A 27,372-nucleotide genomic window follows, 5' to 3' on the forward strand; every position below is an offset into this window, starting at 1 on the left:
ACAGCATCTTCGCTCTGGCTGGGCCCAGCCGGCCTCCCCGCCCCCACCCGTTCCCTGGCACTGCTGAGCTGGTGACACGTCAGGAGTGAGCTTGCTGCTGGCTGCGGGGCACAGAAGCTCCCAGCCCCTGGTGAGCACTGCGGGCGGAGGCCACGGCTGGGCCCTGTCGGTCGTGGGAGGCTCGTTCCCTCCATGCCGGGCGATGAACCCGCTTTGCTGAGCCTGGAGTTTCCCGTGTGTTTTGCATTTATTCATTTGCACCAATAAAAGCAGGAACCTCTGAGCCTGGAGGAGCGGTAACTTGTCGCCCTCATTCCTAAGAGCCCTGGCTTGAAGGGGCACAGGGCAGGGTCCCATAGGCAGCCCAGAGCTCCCAGCCGCTGCAGTACCCCCATTCCCACTCCTCTCCAGTGGGGAGCAAGGCTGCATCCCCAGCACACCTGGCGTGAGGCCCATGGAGCCGGGCTCCTCCGGCCTGCCCATGGGTAGCACTAGGCCCTGCCCCAGCCTCCCCTCTGACAGCTGGGACCTAGCCCATGTCCTAACACCGAAGGGAGTGGCTGGTTCCCAGCCAGGCCACGAGGAGGTGCACTGCCAGGAGGGGGCTGTGCTCATGGGGATGTGAGGCTGGATGGAGGACTCCAGGGGATGGTATAGCCTGTACCCTGGACAGAGAACCCCCCCCTCCTCCCAGACGTGACTCTCAGCAGACTAATCTAATCGCCTTTTATGATGAGATTACTGGTTCTGTGGATGAAGGGAAAGCAGTGGATGTATTGTTTCTTGACTTTAGCAAAGCTTTTGACACGGTCTCCCACAGCATTCTTGTCAGCAAGTTAAGGAAGTATGGGCTGGATGAATGCACTATAAGGTGGGTAGAAAGCTGGCTAGATTGTCGGGCTCAACGGGTAGTGATCAATGGCTCCATGTCTAGTTGGCAGCCGGTGTCAAGTGGAGTGCCCCAGGGGTCGGTCCTGGGGCCCGTTTTGTTCAATATCTTCATAAATGATCTGAGATTCTATGACCCAGCCTCCCCTCCCACCCCACCTGTCCTTCCTTAGCCCCTGGGCCGGGGGAGGCAGCGAGCGGGAGGAGATGGCCTTTGTCATGCTGTCTGGAGCAGCTCATTACGGTGAGTGCCCGACTCAGGGATGACTGTCAAAAGCAGGGCAGGCAGGCAGGCAGACGCCCCCGGTGGCATGGTCTGAAATTAGATTTCACCAACCCCGTGCCAAATGTGAACTCCCAAAGTACTACAGTCGTCTTACCATGGAGTCACGGACAGTCCCCTCCAGCACTCCAGCCTGTCTTGCGACCCCGGCAAACTGGACTATGTGATAAATGGTCACGTACACCAAAAATCACAATATTCCAGGTTACTCCAAGGCCCAAGAGCCCAGTCCCTCACCCAGGTCGAGTTGCATCCTTGATCTCAGACCAAAGACAAAACTGGCAGCCAATTCTGTAATAATCTAACTAAAGGTTTATTAGCTTAAAAAAAAGAGAAAGTTTTTGAGAGATCAAAGCAGGTAAAATCTATGTACAGGTGAGTCACCATCTGTAATCCCAAAGGGGAGCAGAGAGGTAGTCATCTGCTATTTCCCCCAAAGTCTCTCAGGGCTGCGCACAGTAACTCTGGGGCTCTCTGTCTTCTCATTCAGTTATTCTGCCCTGATAGTCCAAACCATCCTGAGATAGTCCAAACCATCTGACCCATAACAGCACCTCAAAGCAGCACCCCCAGGCTCAACCCCCATCCCAAACAAGCCTCAGGCTCCCCCCTGCTCAGCCAGCCCCTAACCTCCAATCCCCACTGGCTTCTCCATGCTCCCAGTCACTGCAGCTCCCCAAGTGCCCGGCTCGGCCCAAACCCTGCCTGAGCCTTGAAAGGCATCCATGATCTGTGGAAAGACATTCCCATTTTCGGCAGGAAAACACAGCTCAGTTCCATTCCTGAGACGAAAGCACCAGTTCTCAGCAGTGTCGCCAGCTCTCATGCTTTTATTACGACTCCTGCGATATTTGGAGTTTTTCTTAAAGCACCAGCTCCTGGAGGCCTGTGATGAGGTGACAAGATTTTCTGGAGCCTGACTCATGATTTTTGAATGTTTGGGGTGGGCAAGTCGGTCTCAGTTTCTTGTCGGCATCTTCTTTTGTTCCCAGCCTCTGTCAGGCCTGAGGGTAAGAGAACTTAGGGGTCTCCACCCCCACCTTGGAGAGCCTCTTTCTGGGGCTTTTGGCTACAAAAATAGAGGCCACTAGGGAATCAGTGCCCCTGGAGATGCCAGCTTGAAGCTGATGCTACTTAGTGTTTGAAGAAAAGATGTGTCAAGCACCCAAGAAGCTCCTGGGATCCCAGCATGGGAAACTAAAGTCCCAGTTTCCATCCCATGGTAGCTGCAGCCAGTGTCGATATTTTGGAGGTTTAGTGATTTATTCGTGTGGATAAATCTCTGATGGTGCAATCTGTCACACAGACACACAGTCAACAGGACCGTTGAGCAATTACCACCCCCACCCAGACACATGTGGCACTTGGGGGAGGGGGGGTGCGCACGTACCTCAGGGCAGGGAAGGAGGAATGAACAGGAAATTCTAGCTCTAGTCTATTTTAAGAAAAACCCCAAAATTAATTGTTTCTTTTTTTCTCCCCCTTTGTCAGTGGAAAAGTAAAAAGAGGAGAAAGTGGGGCAACAACGAAACCCCTAAAATGGAAACATTCTGATTGTCAAAAACTAAAAATTCAATTAGAAACTAAACAAAGTCAAAATTTCCTGTCAGAAAATACTACCATTACATCAAGGGATCTTTTCTCACCAATTTTGGGCCTAACCCCCTATTTCCACTGGGAAATGCTTTGACTGAAATATCTGGACCAGCTCTCGCTGAGTTTTGTATAACGCTGGTGTAACTCTTCCACCAAATGGAGCTGGCAGCGACCAGGGGCGGGTTCGATATCTAGGGTTCCTCTTAACAATACGACCCAGAACTGGCTGGAGCCCCCATCCAGTAATGTGGGAAAATTCACCACCACCTCTCAGAGGCCCTACTTCCTTCCCCACGCACAAGCACTGAGTCAGTGTCACAAAATAAAATGTTGATGAGAAGGGAAAAGGGGACCAAGCATGAATTTTGGAAAGCTCCACAAGCATGAGTTGAAAGCACATGCCCACACCACAGCGTGTTGGGCAGTGTCCTTTGCCTCAGTTTCCCACTTTGTGTCATGAAAGTCTGAGGAACCAACATCCCTTTAACATGCCACTTCCTGCTCCCTCTGCTGTGCCCCGCTCACGGCTGGCTGTCCCTGGTTAGTGAAGATCCAGAGTTCAGAGGTACGTTCACATGGGTCCACCCACCACCCCGCCGGGGTGGGGTGGGGGTGGGAAGATGGCATCGAGCAATGCCTCCACAGCTGCTGTCACTGGTCTATCTACTGCTGTCGTTGCTTGCCACTCGCTCCCACTGCCGTGTTCGGAGGTCCCCCGGCCCAGCTCTGAGGGATTTCACTGGGTAGTGTGGGACGGTTGGCCCCAGCCCCTGGGCCTGGTCATCTGTGATTTCAGCTCTAGGAATCGCTGAACAGAAACCACGACACTCAGTGGACCACGGGCAGCTCCGTCCCTCCTCCGCCTGGCTCTTCCCCCAAGGCACCCCCTGCTCCGCCTCTTCCCCCCCTCTGAGGACCCACTCCCCACTCACTCCTTTCTACTACCTCGCTCATCCTTAAGATGGGTAAAAAGTGATATGGCCATGGTGCCCTGCCATCAGATAAAAACACCTGTTCCCACCCCCTCTTATACCCCGTTTAGCGCAGTTGAGGGTGGCTCCCTGTGACATTACCCAGGGTACAATCTGGAGAGCTGTGTGCCCTCAGTTTGCCAAGCAGGGGGTGTCTTTTACACTGCTTTACTGTGAGATCAACCTCTCCTCCCCGCTGCAGGTCAGCACCGAGGCATGTCCATGGGACAGCCCGGAAGAAGCGTGAATCCCTGTGGCCCGTTCTGCACCTGAATTGTGGACAGAAGACTGATCTAGAGATGTTTAACCAAACACCTTTCCCCAGCTTTCAACAAGCTAACTAGCAGTATGTACTAGCAGGGACATTTATTTGTATCCTGTGTAAACTCTGCTCTAAAGATCCTTGTCAAATTCTTAACACCAGATGTTGCATCTCAGGAACTCCAATGCTTTTCAATGTATATAGGCTGTCCAGCATATCCCACGATGACATCACAGCATCTGGTCTGTTCTCTTGTGGCTGTATAGTCTGATCAGTGAATAGCAAGGTCACGAACTGATGTCACATAGGAAAGTGCAGGCTCCCACTGAGGAGTGGGCATGATACTTGGCCCTTTTTTCCATCTGTTTTTCATATCCATCTTCCTCAAAGTGTTTACAACCTTCATCACTAGCTGCTCTCTAGGACAGGTCTGTCCTTGACAACATCTTCAGAGTGATTCGCATTTATACCACACAAAGTGAGCTTTTAAATAAATCCCACACTTATGGGAATGCTGCTACCACAACAGTGATTCAACCAAGAGTTGGCAAGTCCAGATCCCAGAGCAAACGGGACCCCACTCTCACAAAGGGGACCTGGGAACGCACCCTGACGCGCTCCGTGAAGTTAGAGCCACTGAAAAGGATTCATTATTTAAAAAAAAAGAGTCAAAGGCCCAAGATCCTGCAGAGCTGTGAATATCGACACAGGTTTTAGAAAGTCATAGTAATAATCTGACACTGAATGGGGCGTGTTCACCACTGCTACTCCTCACCTGTGTGCTCCTGAGCTGATGCTGCCCGGGCACCACTCCCTCCCCCACAAAGCAGATGCAGCCGCCCCACAGACTAAACCCAATGTGAAATTAACTACCTCTGCAGCACATGCTCTTGCGGCCTCCCCGCTGAATTGGTGCGCCCAGCGCAGAAACGGGACATTTTGCACCGTTGCCGGATCATTTTATTATAAAAAAAAAAAATACTTGTTGCAGCCCAGTATTATCCATAACAAAACCCACTGATATGGCACATGCTCCACAAGCTCCTGTATGTGGGGGGGATCAGAAAGCAAAAGGGAACAATATGAATCTTACATGAATCTCTGCTAGAGCACAGGCGAGGCCGCTTTTAGTGACCACACAGAAAGCTCTCCAGCTGCAAGGCCATATCTGGATTCTTTTGTACAGTCATTCGTCTTTTCTTGCTCTCAGCAAAGTCTCCCATACAAGGAGAGGCTCCACCCCTCATCCGTTTAAGTGAGGACAGTTCACCAGCCCCTCTTGTATATTACCCAGTTATGCCATGTGCTCAGCTGTACTGCAGGAGAGATAAAAGGGGTCAGCAAAGGAGTTGGCTCTATATGCATGTGCGTGTGCGCGCGCGCGCACACACACACACACACACACACACACACAGCATAGAAACATGGTCACTGGCCAAAGAAAGCATTCGCACCTCTCCAGCTCACTGCTCTTAAACACGGCTTGGGCTAGAAAGATGCTCCATCATTCCCTGACCAGTGTAGGAAGGGGCCACAATTCTCATGTGAAGTTCCCAGGGATGATCGCTAAGCACAGAGCTTTGTGGTGTTCCGCACGCCACTCATGAGCCATTTGCTCCTTTAATTTGATCCAGTGATTTATCCGAGAACTTTTCCTTCATCAAAAGTCCAGAAAAGCTCCATTGGACACCCTCCCCCCAGCAATCTCAAACCACATACTGCAACGATCACCCCCTGCGAAGCTGAGCCAGAGAGCCAGGCACGCTCGCCGGGAAATGAGAACGCAGTACGCAGCATGCACATTGCATGGAGCATTCCCATGTGAAATGCTCACACACAGCAAGCCACATGCTTGTGGGTCTGGACAGGACTGCAGGGCTCCCCATACCTGCCCCTTTAGGAGCTGTGGCTAAAGCATTCAAGTCTCAGAGAGAGAGACTACCCTCTACCCAAGTCCAAGAGAGTTAAGGATTCTGTTAGCAAGAGTGACAAGACCAATCTGACAAATCCCAATGCATCTGTGCTCTGAGACAGCCAACCAGACCTCCTTAATCAGAATCACTTCCTTCCTGCTTTGCTGATCCAACAGCCGATGCCAGTTCTTCCTCTTGGCCTCTCAATCGCTCTCCTGTGCGGACAACAGAAAAGCCAATCAGCAATCATTGTGTAACCGGAGTTTAGAACGGCACGTGAAGGGGGTGATCTGAACTGTGCTACCCAAACTTCCAGGATGTCCACCAACCTTGCGAGCAAGTCTCCCTGCTCCATTGACTCTGGATTGGCTCAGGTCCCAGTTATTTCTGGAGTAGATGTGGGTGTCAACCAACTGGCTGGGCGAATCTGCATTCTACTGTACAACCTGTACCACTGTAGCCTTGGGGCACATCCCATAGACATGTCTATCTGCCCACGGTGGGCAGCAGTATTAGCCCTCCCCAAATCAGCCACCCGCCCATCAGGGAAGCAATCAAGGGGAACTAACAATGGTTTAGACATATCCGGTGAGGGTTTGGCTGGAAGCATGTTCTGAGGACCAACACAATCTGGCTGGCTGACTGCCAGAGGAAGGCAGCATTACTCTTCACTCAAGAGACCTCCTCAATGCCCCTAGAGAGAGGACACTTGGGGAGGCTCATTCCTGACACTATTCCACAGCCTTTCGTTTTAAAAAGTTCTGCCGAGCTCCACTGAGCTTGCACTGGAGATCGTTCTCAGCCATGAAATTGCTGGAAAAGTCAAGATTCAGAGCAGAACTGGAAATAAAGTTACAGCATCGGTGCTAAGCGTTGTCCAGAGAGCTCCAGCTCTTTACAAGGCCAACATGTTTAAAACACCCTCTCTGTTCATTTCCATTCATGTTGTAAAGTCCTTTCTGTTGCTTTCTAGACTGAGTGAGAAACTGGCTGTGACCCTACATACCTCTCTGTTCACACACTACACACAACTGTAATACTTTTTATACAAAACACACCTTGTGCAGAATGATTTGAAAACTAATAAGTCACTGATCATTAATAGGCGTGTATAGTGTGTAAAGAGTTCTGGGTACATGCTGGAATTATGACTAAAGTGTGTTTAAACCAGGCAGGGCCCAGGGAGTTGGTAAACTGGTCTGTCCTAAACAAAGGAATGAGCGTTTACCTCAATTGACATATAAGCAGTAAATGGGGCCATCAAACTAACAAGGGGCAGAGATCACAGGAAAGAGAACACTTTGCATTTTAGCAAACACCTGGGAGGGAAGAAAGAGCAGGGAACTTCCTTCTCCACCAGACTCAACGTTGCCTTCCTCACAGCTTGAAGGAACCGTACTTTGCGGGTAACCTTCAGAAGAATCCATTTCAAAGGTTCACTGGACTATAAAAGAAAGGGGCAGAAAACCCAAATATTCTCTCTCTCTCTCTCTCTCTCTCTCTCTCTCTCTCTCTCTCACCTAAAACAACAAAGGAACCAGCACTTTGGGTTCTGGAGGAGATCCAGGAAGGGAGCACAAGCAGCACTTTGGGACATTCAGGGTTGTAATATGAGTGGTGACTCAACCTCCCACTGGTCTGAATTGCACCCTGAAGTGTGTCACTGACAATCAACAATATTTACTGCCTGGAAATGAGGCCACGATTTTCAAAGATAAATTCGGAGGCACCTAAGTAAATAGCCTGCTTCTCAAAGGGCTGAGCTCCCCTGCAGATCCTTCTGAGCTCAGAAGCAACTGCTGGGAGCACTTATACAGATGCATACAGATCAATTAAAGAGCCCAATTTTTGTCTCCTGCCTTTGAAAAATCTTGACCCCAGTCCTTCCAAGTCTATAACCATTTCCAAGTTAGTTCAACAGCAGCAGTGCACTTACTTATCAATTCAGCAATCGCCCTTTGCGTTCTCTTCTCCAGTTTTTCCAGTTTCTTGGCTACGTCTCGCTTTAAATCCCTGGGGGAGAGGATTGTAATTTAGCAAAATAGCCCAACACACAAGCACACACAAAAACAAACCTAGCCCACCAGCTAGCCAAGCAGAAGGGATCCATGCATCTATTCAGAGCCAGTCTGGGGTCTCAAATGAAGAACAGCCACAGAAACACTGCATCTGCAATGTAAGCTCCTTGGGGCAGAGACTGTGTCTTACAGAGCAAGCTGCCAGCACTTTAATCATCATCAGAGCCAATGCAAGGGCCATGCAGACCAGTCGGATGGAATACCCCTGCCACTGGTGGTCCCTAAATACCACCACCAGAGCAGGGGATCAGCGGCATTCCCTTAAAACAGGAATTAGATGGAAAGGGTAAGAAAAAAGTGCCAGATTCGGGGGGGGGGGGCGGGGGAGTTTCACCTCACTGGGGGAAGAAGGGGAGTGAAGAAATCCTTGGCCTCTGTCCCTCCCCACAGGGCAATTCTTGACCTTCCTAGTGTGAGAAGACAAGCACCATTTACAAGACCGAGGATTCCATGAGATTCCTAGCGGCCACAAGTGTCTCTGAATTGCTGACACTATGCAAGACCCACAACTCACATTAGTCCCTCCTCAATGCCTGTGCCCAGCGATCCATGTGGCACAACAACAGTCAAAACTCAAAGAGAAGCCAACTCACCAGCTGAGCACAAAACGCCAACACTCAACCAATGAGGACCCCTTGGGGAGAAACGGCCCAACGCACCCACTGCTGAGCAGCAAAACAAATAAATCACAAAGGCCTGGGAGGTGGCCTATCGGGCTTCAGAACAGGAGGATGTGAAAACCCAGCTGAGAAGCACATTGGGCCAGGCCCTTCTGTGCCCCTCGTTTCCATCAGAAACTTGTCCCACACTCTTTGAACACAGATGCTCTTGGCTTCGGAGGCCCCTGTCAGTAACATATTCCTTAGCTTGTTATCCTGCACATGCTGTTCCAGCTGTGTGCGTGAAGCCTGGTGCCTGTCCACATGCTGAAATCATGGTGCTGTCATGCTGCGGGACCAGCATTCACGGTGTGTTTGTACAGAACCAAGCACACCAGGGCCTTGACCCCAATCGAGCCTCCACATGCAACCGCAGTGCAAAGAATACAAGCTTCACCAGATCCTTTCATCATTAGGCAAATAGAAACAAGACAAATTGTATCCATCCTAGAAACTCCCAAAAGGTGGAGATCACCACCACTTATCTGTCCCATCTAGCTAATCCCAAGAGCCAGAGCCTATTCATTCTCCACAGGACATTTACTAGGGTTTTCTGCAGTCTAGCTTTTGTGATGTCCAGGGATGTGGATTTTAGTTCTCTCCTTGGGAGACTGTTCTACACTCAGATCTCACTACTGGGAAGTTTCCCTTGATACTGAACATAAGTTTCCCAATTTTTTGTAGTCCCAGGTGGTACAACCGTAACACGGTTAAAGTTATGGAAATAGTTGGAGAGCGTCCCTGCGACCATGAACACACACGCGGATGTTTAGGACTAAAAGGACTGAATCTATGCAAGCTGATTCCTAAGATTGCGCTTACCAGTCTGGCTTTCTGGGGGCGAGGTTTGCCAAATCCTAGGGGAAAAGGAACAAAGGAATTCTCATTAAGAGCAACCAAACTCATGTAATGGAAAAGAGTAAGTTTACAAGTGTGCACAATTATATTTCAAAGCAGGTATTGAAGACCAAGACACATACCACTTCTTCAATAATAGGCTCTGGCTTCGCTGCTTCTAGTTGGTCTTTCACCTTATCTTCCACTAGAGGGAACAATAGAACAACAAATGTTAACAAATTTCAGGAGTAGCAGCTGTGTTAGTCTGTATCTGCAAAAAGAACAGGAAGACTTGTGGCACCTTAGAGACTAACAAATTTATTTGAGCATAAACTTTCGTGGGCTACAGCCCACTTCATCAGATGCATACAGTGGAAAATACAGTAGGACGATTTTATATACACAGAAAACAAGAAACAATGGGTATTACCATATATATTACAACGAGAGTGATCCATTAAGGTGAGCTATTACCAGCAGGAGAGATAAGAAACCTTTTGTAGTGATAATCAAGATGGGCCATTTCCAGCAGTTGACAAGAACGTGTGAGGAACAGTGGGGGGGGGGGGAGGGAGAATAAACATGGGGAAATAGTTTTACTTTGTGTAATGACCCATCCACTCCCAGTCTTTATTCAAGCCTAAGTTAACAGTATCCAGTTTGCAAATTAATTCCAATTCAGTAGTCTCTCACTGGAGTCTGTTTTTGAAGTGTTTTTATTTTATTGCCACTTTTAGGTCTGTAAGCGAGTGACCAGAGAGACTGAAGTATTGTCCGACTGGTTTTTGAATGTTATAATTCTTGACATCTGATTTGTGTCCATTTATTCTTTTACGTAGAGACTGTCCAATTTGGCCAATGTACATGGCAGAGGAGCATTGTTGGCACATGATGGCATATATCACATTGGTAGATGTGCAGGTGAACGAGCCTCTGATAGCATGGCTGATGTGATGTTAAAGTGACTTATAAGAAAGCCAGCATGAAGATGATGCTTCACTTTGGTATTTAAGAAGCTTTTACAAAATCTAACCCCAACAGGCATGCTTCTGTACAAAAACATTCCCCTGCAACTTTTGCAACCCAAACACTGCACTCCAGAAGCAAAATGGACCATAAACCATGTGAAACTGACGTCCATCGTCTGAACTGAGAGAAATGCGAGAAGTGAACAGCAGCAGCCCATAAGTCAATTGGACTCAAACCAGGTTTTAATATAACCTCTGCTGCTGTAACATTGGAAAGGAAATGGATTTGCTTATAACATATGACTTGAGTTGACTATGTCAATTTAAAGCAAGCAATGATGCACAGGACAGAGCCTTCCTGCAGGAGTAGCATTTTCTAGAGCCGTCCCTCTCAATAGGGACCGGCTTGCTGCCTTCCTAGACTGCGGTAGGGAGATCTCAGGGACCAGCACCGGTCCACAGACCGGTCGCTGAGAAACACTGTCCTAGTGGAAGAACAGAGCCCCATAATCTGAAGCATTGAAAAGATGATTGGCAAACTTTATTCCCAGCTATTACTGTATTTAGAGTAATCATGGGAGACTTCCCACTCCATAGCTCTGTGGCAAGTTACTTTTAAACTCCTTATTGTAATTCTTTACATTATCCATCCTAGAACTCAGATTTACACACAGCATATGATACCTCCTGTGATGGCCACATCCACCACAGAGAATGAAACACCCTGACCGGGAGAGCTCTGAACTCAGAAGTACCCAAACTAGATTAAAATCCCTTCTTCAAAACTAATGTAAAGCCCCAAGTGGAACAAGAGACAGGGAGAAACCAACGGCAGAATTCCGTCTTTCTTTCTGCCCAGACATTGCAAGAGGGAGAGGCCTGGACACTCCGAGCACAGCAATATTTACTGGTGGACACGACTCTGCACTTGCGAGTGCTATTTCTATCCCTTGCCCCCTCCCCCAGGTGTTAGAAATGCAGACTGCAGATGCCCATTGAGGAGTGGGAAACTTTAGCCTGTTGGTTTAATTTGTGTCTGTTTTGTGCTTCCATGGATGCTCCCGGCCAGAGAGGAAACAGCTTTGAATGATGGAAACAAAAACACAGAAACATGGAAAAGATGAAGTAGGATTAGTGAAGGGGGCTGTCGCAGAGCAGAACCTGCTCTACTCCCTTGGCAAACTCAGGCTAGGACTATCCCGACTCTGCTTAGAGCGTGGTTCAGTTCAGGCGACAGGAAGGAGCTCTCTCTATACCAGTGGTTCTCAACCTGTGGCCCCGGGGGCTGCTAGCAGCCCACTACAGCTGCAGCCCATGTGACATCCTCAGGGCCATACAGGAAGTACATATAGTGTGTGGATGCGGCCCACATAACACACAGAGAGCTGCACATGCAGCCCACAATGGTAAATAGGTCGAGAATCACTGCTCTATACTGTAAGATCAGGCTGTGACATGGGAGGACTTGCAGTAGAAAGATCCTCTCCATTTTGTTACCTGACCTCTACATCAAACTAATTTACTTATGTGGTTTTAAATGAATACATCCTGTTTTGATACACATCAGGATTCCTGACTTATCTCTGCCCCCCGCCCCCAATCACTGATTTTAAACAAGCCTAAACCCCAAATAATTACCATGCTTCAGCTACAGAGCAACTCCTCTCTCAAGACATACAGCACCACACGCTTTCAGAGGCAAGGCTCCTGAAGGCAGCGTTGGGCTATTACAAGCCGCTGGTGTTCTCTTTAAAGGAGTTCATAGCTCTGTCGAGGGGCTGATAAAGACGACTGATTCTCAGATATCCCTGGAAACAATCGAGGCAGCTATGCCCCCTTCCCACTATGACGACTGTGGGAAAATGCCATTATTGTTTCACAGGAGGGCAAACTATGAGATTCTGCCCACAGCTGAGATCCACAGAGGCCCAAGTATTTCTAATTATAGCCACCACTCCCACACTCACCACTCTGGAAAGGATGAAGAGGAATACCCCGAACTCATTCCTGCCACTCCCATTGTTTGGCACATATTTTAAAGAGCTCTCTTCTGTGAGGGTTTACCACAACCATGCTGGCAGCAAGAAAATCGGGATTTTTGTTTTACATTAATTAAGGATACGCGGATTTTCAAGCTGGAGAACGGTGCCAGATTGAAAGCCCTGAAGTTATGGCTAATAGTTTCAAACATCGTTGCTTAAAAAGCTAGGTACTTGAATAAAAGTGGCCTGGTTCTCGGAGGGTGATGAGCACCCACAGCTCTCACTGACTTCCAGGAGAGCCCTGCTCCTCTGAAAAATCAAATGACTACTTTACAGGCCTGAATTTGGCTTTCCATACCTAATTTTAGGCACCCACATTGGGAACCTTGGGCCCGATGCTGTGGGCCCACAGAAAAGCTTTGGCAAGGGCAGTCACAATACAATCTCCTCCACGCAGCCACACTGGTGTGCCTCAACCCCGACTTCAAGGGAACTACCACTGGAGAGCGCTCCTTCGATTCTTGGCACATCTGCCGAGCCGCTCAAGGGAGCCTGTTGGTGAGAGAGACAGGCTCCGGCGTAACAGAATTGGTTCTGAACCTCACAGACTCATTTCACCCAGGCCATCTCACACTGCCGAGAAGCAGGAAAGCCCTTTCCATCACTTCTAACCCGAGCTGGAGTCAAACCCATGAGCCAGAGAAGAAAGGATTAATTGCCCTGTTGAGAAGCCTCTGGCCCATTCTTTGGAGACACAAGCATAAATGACGTGGTAGTTACATCTGCTGGGAAGTGAAGCCACGCTGTTGTTCCTGCCTATGCAGTCCCAACTCCTGCTCATTTCCTGCTAGTAATCGCCACAGTCAGTGGGAGAGGTTTATATGAAATGTAAAAACCCAGACATGGGCACTGAACCACTCTAGTCTAGTCTATATAGGGCCAATCCACTGTCACACTCAGATGGCTTCTAGGATACAGGGTCTATTTCCTCAATTCTCAGATACTGCTGGGAACGATGATTTCATTCAGCCTTCGAGCCATTCGAGGTTCCCCAACTGGGCACTGAGTACCACACAGCTGAGTTGGACCAAGTTTGACACTAAGACTCACCGACCGTGGGAGGAGCAATAACAGTGTAAATACTGAAGAGAGACTCTGTTAGACTAATCTCGTCAGAGCAGGAAGGGCAGCTTGTACTAAATTCCCAGAGTGGCAGGCACGTGCCCAGCGCCATCTAGTTTATCATAATAAATCGGACTGAAAAAAAAAAAAGTTAGGCAGGTTTCCAATAGTTGGTTTGAATTGAAAAAGAAAGGACTGGTGATATGGAACCTTTCACCTCAAGGTCACAGGGTGAAAGGCAGCGAAGGTCAGGAGCTTAACGGATGGACAGCTGCTTGGCGGCCAGCATCAAATGAGTATAGTGGATCTCCTTCCAGTGACGAGTGGAAAGGATTTAGATGAAAACTATAACTGGGCCCTTGTTGGCAGCTAGAGCAGAGGCCAAGGATTGAAGCGTTCCTGCTACAGCACTAGCAGAGGTGGTCTCTCCAGATAGGGCAACATGGAGGAAATTGGGCCTGCTGCTGACCCTGTCCTATAGGCAGAGGACTTCACTCTCCAGGGTGATCAATCCAGCATCTTTCATGTCTTCCAAGTTTTGTTTTTTAAATCATAGAATCATAGAATATCAGGGTTGGAAGAGACCTCAGGAGGTCATCTAGTCCAACCCCCTGCTCAAAGCAAGACCAACACCAACTAAATCATCCCAGCCAGGGCTTTGTCAAGCCTGACCTTAAAAACTTCTAAGAAAGGAGATTCCACCACCTCTCTAGGTAACCCATTCCAGTGTTTCACCACCCTCCTTGTGAAAAAGTTTTTCCTAATATCCAACCTAAAACTCCCCCACTGCAACTTGAGACCATTACTCCTTGTTCTGTCATCTGCCACCACCGAGAACAGTCTAGATCCATCCTCCCTGGAACCCTCCCCTCCCCCCCAGATAGCCGAAAGCAGCCATCAAATCCCCCCTCATTCTTCTCTTCCGCAGACTAAACAATCCCAATTCCCTCAGCCTCTCCTCATGGGTCATGCGTTTCAGTCCCCTAATCATTTTTGTTGCCCTCCGCTGGACGCGTTCCAATCTTTCCACATCCTTCTTGTAGAGTGGGGCCCAAAACTGGACACAGTACTGCAGATGAGGTCTCACCAATATCTAATAGAGGGGAATGATCACGTCCCTCGATCTGCTGGCAATGCCCCTACTTATACAGCCCAAAATGCCATTGGCCTTCTTGGCAACAAGGACACACTGTTGACTCATATCCAACTTCTTGTCCTCTGTAACCCCTAGGTCCTTTTCTGCAGAACTGCTGCCAAGCCATTCGGTCCCTATTCTGTAATGGTGCATGGGATTCTTCCATCCTGAGTGCAGGACTCTGCACTTGTCCTTGTTGAATCTCATCAGATTTCTTTTGGCCCAATCCTCTAATTTTGTTTTGGTCCCTCTGTATCCTATCCCTACCCTCCAGCATATCTACCTCTCCTCCCAGTTTAGTGTCATCTGCAAACTTGCTGAGGGTGCAATCCACGCCATCCTCCAGATCATTAATGAAGATATTGAACAAAACCAGCCCTAGGACTGACCCTTGGGGCACTCCGCTTGATACCGGCTGCCAACTAGACATGGAGCCATTGATCGCTACCCATTGAGCCAGACGATCTAGCCAGCTTTCTATCCACCTTATAGTCCATTCATCCAGCCCATACTTCTTTAACTTGCTGGCAAGAATACTGTGGGAGACCGTGTCAAAAACTTTGCTAAAGTCCAGGAACAACACGTCCACTGCTTTCCCCTCATCCACAGAGCCAGTTATCTCGTCATAGAAGGCAATTAGATTAGTCAGGCATGACTTGCCCTTGGTGAATCCATTCTGACTGTTCCTGATCACTTTCCCCTCCTCTAAGTGCTTCAGAATTGATTCCTTGAGGACCTGCTCCATGATTTTTCCAGGGACTGAGGTGAGGCTGATTGGCCTGTAGTTCCCCGGATCATCCTTCTTTCCTTTTTTAAAAGATGGGCACTACATTAGCCTTTTTCCAGTCGTCCGGGACCTCCCCTGATCACCATGAGCTTTCAAAGATAATGGCCAATGGCTCTGCAATCAGATCCACCAACTCCTTTAGCACTCTCGGTTCAGCGCATCCGGCCCCATACACTTGTGCTCATCCAGCTTTTCTAATAGTCCCGAACCACTTCTTTTTCCACAGAGAGCTGGTCATCTCCTCTCCATGCTGTGCTGCCCAGTGCAGTAGTCTGGGAGCTGACCTTGTTCGCGAAGACAGAGGCAAAAAAAGCATTAAGTACATTAGCTTTTTCCACATCCTCTGTCACTAGCTTGCCTCCCTCATTCAGTAAGGGGCCCACACTTTCCTTGACTTTCTTCTTGTTGCTAACATACCTGGAGAAACCCTTCTTGTTACTCTTAACATCTCTTGCTAGCTGCAACTCCAAGTGTGATTTGGCCTTCCTGATTTCACTCCTGCATGCCCGAGCAATATTTTTATACTCTTCCCTGGTCATTTGTCCAATCTTCCACTTCTTGTAAGCTTCTTTTTTGTGTTTAAGATAAGCAAGGATTTCACTGTTAAGGCAAGCAGGTCGCTTGCCATATTTACTATTCTTTCTATACATTTGGATGATTTGTCCCTGTAACCTCAATAAGGATTCTTGAAAATACAGCCAGCTCTCCTGGACTCCTTTCCCCCTCACGTTATTCTCCCAGGGGATCCTGCCTGGGAGAATAGGGGGAGGCATCGTTACGACCTTCCCAAGCTCTCAAAAACTCCCTCTCCAGCACCTACCTGAGGCTGGCTTGGCCTGAGGCACCTTCCTTTTCTTGAGATCTTCATCCTCAGGAACATAATTTCGTAGCTTGAGCTCCCTAGAAAGGAAGGAGAGAAAGCAAGAGAAGCATAAATACATGCACATCCTCCTCAACAGGCTGCCACCATCTTAACTGACATGCACAAGAACAGAGATGCAGAAGCCAAAGTTCTCACTTTCTCTAATCATAGAATATTAGGGTTGGAAGAAGCCTCAGGAGGTCATCTAGTCCAACCCCCTGCTCAAAGCAGGACCAACACCAACTAAATCATCCCAGCCAGGGCTTTGTCAAGCCGGGCCTTAAAAACCTCCAAGGATGGAAATTCCACCATCTCCCTAGGTAACCCATTCCAGTGCTTCACCACCCTCCTAGTGAAATACTGTTTCCTAATATCCAATCTAGACCCTGCTCCACTGCAACTTGAGACCATTGCTTCTTGTTCGGTCATCTGCCACTATTGAGGACAGCCTAGCTCCATCCTCATAATCAATAAATAAGTAGAGAGACTTTGAACTAGATGGACACAATTAAGGCTGGTTGCTCCTTGAAGAGAGGAAAATTCAACAGACCAGCCACCTACTCAAGCATTTTCTCTGTGGCAAACAGTGCATCAATAGGGAAGTCCTGGCTGTGGAGGGGCCCATATTTCACTGCTTCAATACACATGGGATTACACTGAAACAAGCGGGTTTGATTCTCCCAGCAGGAAAGCCACAATGTAGTCCATTCACCTGTGGCGTAATGCCATTGCTGACGTGACTGAAGCCAACAGAGCTGGTATCAGGTCAAGGTGCAAGAAAGTAATGGCATATTTCAAGGTAAGAGATCATTTAAAGGTTAATTGGAATTGAAGAGCCCTTGTTTGCCTCACATCCAGGGTGTTTAGACCAGCTATTTATGGAAGGTGATCGCAAAGCAACATGCAAAGAGAACGCAGTGTGGATTTCTGTGCAGAGTTCTTTCACTCAGGCTGCGTGGGCAGGCAGAGGGAAACTATGCTCAGCATCGAGATGTGTGTTCATTAACCCTTCCAATTCTTTCCAGGCCCAGATGTGAAGAGTTCCAGAGATGCTGCCGAACCCCTCTCCTATTGGGTCCATTTTTTGGTTCTTTCCATAATCTTTTTCTGGTTTAAGTCTATTTTTTTAGGTGTTTCAATGCTAATGGAGGTCCTGACCCTGCACATATGTAACTTTATTCATGTATGTAACCTCATTACTTCAGTGGGATTACTTGTACATCATCTTGTAGGGGTCCATGACTGGGGCTCCCTGGTGCCACAGTCAGACAAATAATAATAATAAGCAAGCATCTGCATATGCTTTTGCAAGATCAGGGCCTTGGAAGGCAAGATCTCGGAGCAGGGACCTTGTCTCATGTGCTTGTGAACAATGCTAAGCAACAGCTGGTGCTATATAATAGTATTTTAGCCCATAAGGCAAATTAAGAGATTAAAACAATCCAACACTTTAGATTGGTTTATCTGTTCAAGATGCTCTAAAGCTTTCGATTGGTTTAAATTGTTAATGCTTCTTTAAGGCCTTCAGTTTAAACTGCAAAATGCATTAAAAATTGTGGGGGAGGGGAGATGGACAAGAGGCTTAGAGAAAAAGCTAAGGGGTGGGAGCCAATCACGCTGTTCTAAAAAACATTTCTTAAAATGATGCACCGGAGAGTAATTCATACCTAGAAATTCATACCTACCCTGCAAGACCTCAGGGGCTGCAGGCTCTTCTATTTGTAATGAACCTTGAAATTAACTCACTTCTTGGTTAGGCACTTGCATCAGTCAGAATGGTCCTGGAAGAGCATTTGACTGCTGCTGTGCAGTTTATTGGATGACAACACTTTTTCATCTAGATCCTGCATAAATACTGAATTGTTTTTTCCCCCTTTAAAAAGAAAAAAAAAAATCAGTGATGGAGCAATTTGGGATTTTTCAACTTTTAATGGCCAGTTTTAACACAGAGGCCATTTCCCACTGGATGCTAGGACCTCTGTCTTTAAAGGCAAGTTATATGTGAGGTATGCCACCATTGCCAGTTTTAATCTGAAATCATTCTGGTGACACAAAAAGGGGCAGCGTTTCACTTGCTACTGTATGAATTCCTCCACCCAGCCAGCAGGCAACAGTGTTGGTCTGCCAGTTCTGATACTGGGAACCAATTTCCCGTGTTTTTAGTAGAACCGAAACAGATCCCCTAAATCAGCTGCACTGCACAGATTCAAAGTACTGGTTTCTTTTGAAGTCTCACTTCTATTTTTGTTCATATTTTGGTAGCAGCAGGAGGCCCCAACCAACATCCAGGCCCCACTGCGTTAAGTGCTGTACATATGCATACTGAAAACCGGTCTCTGCCCCAAAGAGCTTACAGTCTCGTACACAAAGCAGGCAGAGGGCAAGAGAAAGGGAGAGAATCTACCCCCCTTCCCCCACAGCGACAGGAAATATAGTCCAGAGTTTTAGGTGCTAGCCTGGGACTTGTTTGCGCCACTTGGTCTTTCCAGGCCTCAGTTCCCCAACTATATGGGGATCACAGGACTTGCAAGGGGATTGGGGAGATAAATGAAAGTTTGCGGTGCTCAGATACTATGAGGAGGGGGGCCACAGAAATATCTAAAATAAGCAGGAGAGAGGGAACCAAGCCCCAGAGCGATTCAGTGACTTAGCCAAGACATTTGTGACCGAGCCTGGAACTGAGCCCAGATCTCAAGTCCCCCCCATCTCCCCCACAACATAACACCAAGAATCAGACCGACTTTCCCACCATTGGGCAGACGCTGGTAGAACAAGGATGATGAAAAGAAACAGATTCCAGCAGAGATTGGCATGGGCCTGAAATGCAAAGGGAAGCCAAACATTTTTACCTTTGTGTCAAATGCAAGTCAGATTTTATGGAATTCACCTTTAGACGTCTATAGGGTGCCGTTGGCGCTGGGAAAGCTGCTGGGGAGAAACCGTTCACTAAGCTGGTTTTATGAAGGAAAGACTTAACTGAGGGGGGATGGGAAGCGACTGATTAACTTTACGGGGCCAGGTGTGTTATGATGACAAGAACTACTCCCCTGGGCAGCATCTTGGGGACTCCCAAGGGCAGAGTCCCAGAGCCTGGAGTGATTAGTGGGTTTACTGAGATTTCTAAGGTTAAAATGAAGGCAGCATTGGCTGATTGCTCTGGTCCAGGAGGGTCAGGATACTCAACACTTACTGAAGTCAGCAGGAGTGGCCAGGTACCCCACGCCCCACAAAGAACTAGCCCTTTGTGCTGCAGAGCAGCAATCACTAAGAGCAGTGGCTTATCATGGTTGACTGATCACCTCCCAGAGGGCTTTCCAATCTTCAATTCCCCCTCCCTCCCCCACTCCCAAGGCCAGGGGAATTTTATCCCCATTACAATACACTGCTATTTATCCAAATAGCACAGGCAAGATGGATTCCATTTGGATAATGGAGAGAGCAGGACTTCACCCCAGTCCTCTCCCTCAGTCAGAAACAGCTGGACAGGGTACAGCCTTAGCTGTTGTCACTACCCATGTACAGTAACCACACAGCAGCAGACTCCCCGGCACCCAGGCTTGGTGTACGCGTGCCCCAGCATTGGCTCCTTCGGGCCGCCCAGGGAGCAGCACAGAGGCTGCGTCGAAGAGGGAGCTGGGCACCTTGGTTCTGCATAAGCTAGGGTGAGAGCTACAACACTGACCAGGTGAAGAGCAACTCCGTGGCGAAGGGGCGGGGAGGAGGGAAGAGATTAGTGAGTGGGGATGTGCATGCACAGGTGGCAGCAGGGTTCATGCCAGCAGCTGGGCAGGGGCTTTCACTAGGGGTTTAAATGCCAGCACTGGGCAGGGTATCACATGGGCAGTTGTTGGGGGGGGGGGGGAGGAAGAGAGGCAGGAAGGCAGACAAGGAACAGATTCAGATAACACAGAGGTTCAGATAAACGGGAGTATACTGTGTATAGGTAGGGAAAACCGAAGCAGAGAGGTGAAATGTATTACCCAAGGTCACAGGGGTGGTGTCAGACATCGGAATAAGGATCGAGAGCACCTAGCTTCCCATCTTATTCTCAGCCCACTGAACCCCATCTCTCTCCATTGCAATGTACCTTTTTGTGCTTGCGTGGGAAGAGGAATTTAATCAATAGAGGTTAATTTACTATCATCGAGTCCTACCAGGAGAGCCAATTCCTTTCAACAACTGCTAGCTGGCATGCTCCTTTCATTCCTTCTGGTCCCAAATAATTGATCAATTTTTTTTTATTTATTTTTTTTCAGAACAAGGCCCCAGTGCTCCTCACACAAACATCTCAGGTTTATTTATGTTTTTATTAACAGTCCCCACTAAGCAGAATTTTGTTGCCAGACTGGAGAAAACATCAATAACTAATTCATCCAGAAGGTAATTGGATGTCAGGCAGTGCTATTAGACACTTGGCCAACAGGCCCGATCTAGTATGCTATGCTGAAGGGGTTTCTCTCACTAACCCAGTAGAGTCAGACTCTGCAGAATGGAAGCATTCATTTAGAAGTTCTTAGTCACTTTAGTTCATGTCAAGAAGGTTTTCCTGTTAACTGAGTGTAAGCAACTGCAGACTTCCAGAGTTCAGCCACTCAAACAATAGCTCAGAGCAAACAAGTCAATAGGGTGGTACCATTAAGCCTAACTGTGGTACTGGCAAGCCAGATTTCCAAATAACCATGTAGAATTTTGTGCCTGGTTGCGTATGCAGGTGCCACAGCCAGGTGCTCAGACTGAGAAACTGCTTGGACAAGTGGCCAAACAAAGGGCAGAAAGCAGCAGTGGTCCTAAAAGCGCTCAGCATAGTATTTGCCCCCCGCACTTCACTTCCTAAGGCCCCCGTTCTGCAAGCTTCTCTAGGCAAGCGAAAGGGTCAGCCCACGCAGAGCAACTTGCAGAAGCTACATGAAGGCCATGTTCTATGATCCTTGTGCAAACCTCCTATTCGCTGCTAGATTTCAAGAGGCATCTGTGACCCTAATTTTGTAGGCCCCGCCTCCCACTTACCAGTGTTAAAACCCTCATTTGGCCCTCTCCAATGGAGGAGTTTGAGACCCTGAAGTAAGAGGGGGGATCCTGGAGAAAAACAGACCTTTTCCAACCGTGTCCAGGAGAACTTCAGCTGGGCCTCTGGCTGCCCCATGCCTTGTGAACACAGAGCGAGGGCCACGGTGATCAGCCTGTAGGGTTTTACTGCTGGTGAAGTTTACACAAACCATTTCTATTAATACCGATATCAACCCAGGGCCGCAGAGTTGTGTGTTAAGTGAACTGATCTGCGGACAAGGCAGTGCCAATTGGGCTCCTGGCAAGTTGCCCCTGCAGCCCTCGGTGTTGCATAGCTTTGGCAGCCTTAAACCCATTCTCCATCTGGGGATACACAGCACATGGACCAGGTAGGGAGGAGGCTCTAGCATAGTAAAGATAATAAGGTTTAAATCTGATTCCCCAACAGGCAGGAACGCAGTTTAGTAATAAAACAGCTTTTTGCCCATTGACACTAAACTGGATTCAAATCCCATGTCAGACTGCAAACAAAAACACGGTGGTTTTATCACCGTTAGCCTCCGATGGAGATTTATCCATGAGACAAAATAGCAAGTGCAGAATTTGTTCGGTGCTGCTCAAGACTGAGATAGCAGCAACGCCATGGGCCAGGACTGAGGTGCACCAGCAGAGCCACGTAAGGGGCCTGGGATAAGGGCAGCAATGATGCTGCAGGTGCAGAAAACTATTCAGTGCCTAGATGTACTACACCCAATTCCAGCCATGGCTTTTAGTCCCTCACTAAATTCACTCACGACTGTTTGAAACAAACAAAAAAGGATCCCTTTAATTGTTCAATGCAAGACAATGCCACGCATCTGCCTCTTGTAATTATCAGTGCCCACTGTTCCTGGCAGCTGCCTCCCAGAGGTGCTCATGGATTATGGAGTTAATACCCAAAGCTCCAGCGCTCATCAGGAAGAGACAGAGCTGGCTTATGTTAGTCTTTCCCACTCTCTGACTTCTTGCCCGCCCACCCTCACTCCGTGGCTCCTTGTTGATGATCTGTAATGTTTTATGGCAAAGAGGTAGCGTGATGCCAAATCAAAATCTAGGTTTCAGAGTAGCAGCCATGTTAGTCTGTATCCGCAAAAGGAACAGGAGGATTTGTGGCACTTTAGAGACTAACAAATTTATTTGAGCATAAAGCTTTCGTGGGCTAAAACCCACTTCATCGGAGCATCCCACGAAAGCTTATGCTCAAATAAATTTGTTAGTCTCTAAGGTACCACAAATCAAACCTAGTAATTTATTGTAGGAAATGAATAGACTAGGAGAGGGGGGATTTAATGGGCTACCTTGAAAAGCAAAGGCTTACAGAGGCTGGAGAGAGCAAAGTCAAGGTAACTGATTTCTCTAGCACTCTTTCATCCCCAAAAACAGATCACAAAGCACATGCATTCGATGAAGTGAGCTGTAGCTCACGAAAGCTTATGCTCAAATAAATTTGTTAGTCTCTAAGGTGCCACAAGTACTCCTTTTCTTTTTGCGAATACAGACTAACACGGCTGCTACTCTGAAACCTTCAGACTACGAGTTTGATCCAAATCTGGCTGAAGTCAACAGAAAGACGCCCATTGATGTCAGAGGGATTTGGATCACGCCCTATATTTAGGAGGCACTCCAATGAACTGCAGCCTCTTCTGGGGTAAAAGGCAACACCGGTTTAAGAGCATCCAGCAATGCTACATGGCCATTTAGATGCTAGAAAAAAAAGTTATCATTCATTCTGCCAGTTACTAAAAAAAAGAAAACCCTGTTAATGCAATATTAAGGCTGCAGTGGTAAGGAATCAAAAGTCAGACAATAAGGATGTTTAGACTGAATGAATCTCCTTATCTTTACTCCTTCCCGCATAGGCCCATGCACTGTGATACATTTAATAAATGTGATCACATATTTCTCAGATGCAACATAAGACACCTCAACATCAGAGTGGAGGCATATTGGCAAGACTGGCCCAGGTCCTCCATCACTCACACCAAACAAAGCGCAGCTGGGTAAGGCAAGCTCTTACCGAATTTACGGCATGACTGTCACTTAGGGTCTAATAGAATCCACAGTGAAGTATTGTCCTTTTAACTACATCTCTGTTTTTAACATTTTTTGTACAAATGGTTTTGTAGTTCAACAGAAATACAGCATTATCCAGAGAACACAGCTTCTTACCTCATGACTTCATAAACCCCACATTTGGGAATGCACAGGTGAGCAACTGCAGTAATTGAGCATCCAAATGGCCAGCACAGTAATTAATGGGGCAATAGCACATGGCATGGTACTTCTGAAAGCACAGGTCTAGATCACTTGGTTACAGGCAACAAATATGCCCATTACATTTATCTGCGCTACAGAGCAGAGTCATGGAATCGCAGTTAAGCCTCAAACCAACTTTCCACTACAAGTCCCCTTTTTGACTCTCATTGTACTACATCTAGCATTGGTTCTACTGGCACCTCCACTGGGGAAGGATTTCCTTAGGGGGTCACAACCTCATTTTGAGGCATCAATTGAGCATCACCCAGGTGTGATGCAGCTGGTACTTGGAACTGCTGCACGGTAAAAATGCAGTTGGCATTTGCAATCAATACAGAGTTTGAAGAGTAATTCCTATAAGATGTGAAGAACTAGCTCGATGCAAACAGAGGATACTTACAAAGTGCTTTCTCCAGTTTGTTTGCTTTTCACTAACAGCATTGAGTGTTTCGCGCAGTGAACATTGTCTCCCAATTAATAAATGGGCTTTCAAAGTCTTTTGGTGATGCTTTTGCATACCGTCTCCTCGTGCCCGTCAGAAGTGTGCTGTAATTTGCCAGGAAATCTTCTGAGAACAACTTCCTCAGGTGCAGAGCCCATCACATGCTCCAGCTGCTATCACAAAGCAGCCACTTGAACTCTTATTAACTAGAATGCTTCAAAATGAAATACATTCACATCTTGGTGAGGACAAGGTTAGGAGCGAGGAACAACTGTCTAGAACACTCAAGTGTATTCTTTTAGGTGAAGAGTAATTTTTGTTAGCATTTTGAAAAGGCAGGATGGGCAGAAGGTGCTGAAGCACTTTTTACTGGAGGGAAGGCAAGGGGAAGCTTGCAGTAGGAAGTAGCAGTTATATAGACCTTCTAAATATTGCAAGGGCTCTGCTCCTGCATAGTTTAGAAGCCATCCCCCACTGGCTTGTCTTTCTGCCAACCACCCCTCCTCCTCCAATTCTGAAAGCTCACAAAATTTTAGACATTTCTAGATTCTTTCCACACACTCATTCCCTCAAGTCTTACCGCTCTAGATGCCAGATGAAGACTACAAACAAGATGGTGTGTTGGCTCCCCCAAGCCACAGCCAAAGCTCAATGGTTCATAATGCCCAAGACGCCAGCTGGCTCCTATTTTGAAGCACAAGTGCCATGTTAGTGGCTTTCTGTTCTTGGGAAACAGTTGCTATGTTTAAGGAAGTCCTGCATGTCCTCTTAAGTATCTCAGCTGTTTCAGGTCATTTCCATCAGAAGCCTCAGAGAAATACCATCTGGTTTTGATTATTCACCGCACTTTAACTTCCCAAGCTACTCCATAGCTTCGTTTTATAGTCTTCAATTTCTGTTACAGCCACTCCAATTTGCTTTAAAAAAAAAAAGTGCCCTTGAAATGGAAAATCCTCATTGTCCTCTAAAGAAGAGATTGATATAAAAGAATACTCCTCTGCTACTTCAACCATTACTTACCCCTGGGTGATCTAGGCCTGTCGCTCTCAACCAGGGGTTCAGGCCCCCCCCCAGGGGCCCTCGAGCAGGTTTCAGGGGGACCTCCAAGCAGGGCCAGCATTAGACTCGCTGGAGCCCAGGGCAGAAAGCCGAAGCCCCACTGCATGGGGCGGAAGCCCAGGTCCCTGAGCCTCACCACCCATGGCTGAAGCTGAAGCCTGAGCAATGTAGCTTCGTGGGCGCCCCTGGGGCATGGGTCCCCAGGCCATTGCACTGCTTGCTACCCCCTAATGCCAGCCCTGGCTTTTATATGCAGAAAACCAGCTACTGTGGCACAGATGGGCCATGGAGTTTTTATAGCATGTTGGTGGGGGGAGGGTGAGCGAGGTCCTCAGAAAGAAAAAAAGGTCGAAAACCCCTGGTCTAGGTAGCCCACAGTCACACACACAGACTCTCTACTTCAACATGTAAAAAATTATGTAAGTTGCCTTGATCTCTTTACCTGGTTCTTCTGGAGTCTCTTTGCCACCCCCCCCCTTTTTTTTTTTTAAACACTTCTGATTTGAACCTTTACAGGCACAGTTGTTTAATACGTCTATGGCATTTGGACAAAGGTTTCTGTATTTCTGAAAGAAGAATTTATAGCTTTACAGTCTTGAACTTTTCTGCTTTTGTCTATTTCTACAGACAGTTCCATCACTAACCTGCTGTGTGACCTTGGGCAAGTCAATTTACCTCTCTCTGGTTCAGCTTACCCATGTATAAAATAGGAAAACTATGTTCCTATCTCTTGGGGTGCTGTTTGTAGGTCGTAGTATGGAAGGTGCCAAGATTTTCCTCCCTACCTGTTATTGAACTTTCCCATTCAGCCTGATTTTATAACCCATTTCCCATGTCATTTTCAAGATTACACTTTCATATCTACCATCACCTACTTCCTTTGGTATTTCTGGATCTAGCAGCCATCCATCCATCCTTGACCCTCATTCTCAGTGGACTGGCTTGGAATGAAGGGTTCTTACAATTTCAAGCTACTCTATTTATCATCCTTCATATTCGCATGCAGAGAATTTGCTGTATTTGCTCTGTTGACATAGCAACCAAGAATTTTTTTCTGAGAGTATATTACACCACCATTAAAAATAAAATAAAAGATCTCTCCTCTGGCTGAGATCACCTCTTGTCCAATCACAAAGAGAAGAGCTATACCACAGTACCACCTCCCTGGGCAGGAGGCTGATGCATCTCTAAAGGACCTGCCAACACAGAAGTCCAGAAACTATTGTCTGCTTAAAATGGTGCAGTTCTTTCCCATCATGCCTGGATTCCTTACCCAACGAAGGGCAGAAAAGGAACGAGAAGCGAAGAGAGGAAAAAGTAGCTCCCCACCGCCTCCTTCTCAAAGACAATTTAACTTCAGAATTAGTGTGTTGCCATGCATTGCAGGTTGCCTGCTTTCACTAAAATAACTGAGCGTGTTGAAGCACATTCTCTCTTCCCCAAGCCTCTGCCTAGGGCTCCTTTAGGCACCTGTGGAATGTCAAAAAAAAAACAAACACATCATTAGCCTGTCATACCCCAAAACAACACAGGCTGGAGAGGTGTCTGGTTTCTCAAGAGGGACTCCTCAGGACCATGTGAGCAAGGGGAGACGGCCATTTCTAGATGCTGCTGCACTCGGCTGAAGTAGAAGAGCTTCAAGCACATGCAGGTGCCACGTGCCCACTAAGTCCCACATGATGCCTGGCCAGATTATTGGGCACATTCCAACTGGATACAAATAATCTAACCACCAATTACAAAACAAATTTAGAACTACCCAAAGAATTGCAAAACTGGGGCCAGCCTGGCAGCTTCATGGCACAACAGAATGAGCTGCCCTGATAGACAAAATCCAAAACCTGACCCTAGCTAAGGCGTGCAATCAGCACTGCATCTAGGGGCCATATTCCCAAGTTATGAATCACCACAATTCTATCTGAAAAGGACCACATATCCTCCATCCCTTACAACAGCTTCCTTGCTTGGTTGTCTCAGACACACGCTACCAACCATTCTGCAGGCATGGAGGGAACCTCTGTGCAAAGAGACTGCCGCCGTGGAACTCGAGTAGCACCCCAGCAGTGACAAGACTAACAGATCATAAACTGTGCTGCTAGGGAATGCGACAGCCAAGAGTCTGCTGTCAAGAATTTGCAGCGCTGGCCGAGAATGCTTCCACGCTAGGGTCTTTCAGCGGCATTGTCCCTGCTGATCGCAGCTGTTATGGTGGATAGTGGGGAGAGG

General features: G+C 47.6%; 1 protein-coding gene across 3 annotated transcripts in view; it reads right to left on the reverse strand.

Moving 5' to 3' along the window:
• Positions 1 to 1,465: 1,465 nt before the first annotated feature.
• Positions 1,466 to 27,372, reverse strand: part of CCDC12 (coiled-coil domain containing 12) — an 88,917-nt gene continuing 63,010 nt past the window's right edge. The window contains exons 3-8 of one of the 3 annotated variants that reach the window (XM_043509777.1): positions 16,302 to 16,381; positions 9,631 to 9,692; positions 9,473 to 9,507; positions 7,850 to 7,926; positions 6,045 to 6,128; positions 1,466 to 5,311 (exon numbers count right to left, since the gene is read on the reverse strand). In XM_043509777.1, coding sequence (XP_043365712.1) covers positions 6,049 to 6,128; positions 7,850 to 7,926; positions 9,473 to 9,507; positions 9,631 to 9,692; positions 16,302 to 16,381 — 334 coding nt within the window. In that variant the 3' untranslated portion in view covers positions 1,466 to 5,311; positions 6,045 to 6,048. Of the gene's footprint in view, positions 6,129 to 7,849; positions 7,927 to 9,472; positions 9,508 to 9,630; positions 9,693 to 16,301; positions 16,382 to 27,372 lie in introns of all 3 variants that reach the window. The other 2 variants (XM_043509778.1, XM_038391893.2) reach the window with 2 other exon arrangements.

The sequence above is a fragment of the Dermochelys coriacea genome, chromosome 2 (assembly GCF_009764565.3).
Source record: "Dermochelys coriacea isolate rDerCor1 chromosome 2, rDerCor1.pri.v4, whole genome shotgun sequence".
Taxonomy (NCBI): Eukaryota; Metazoa; Chordata; order Testudines; family Dermochelyidae; genus Dermochelys; species Dermochelys coriacea.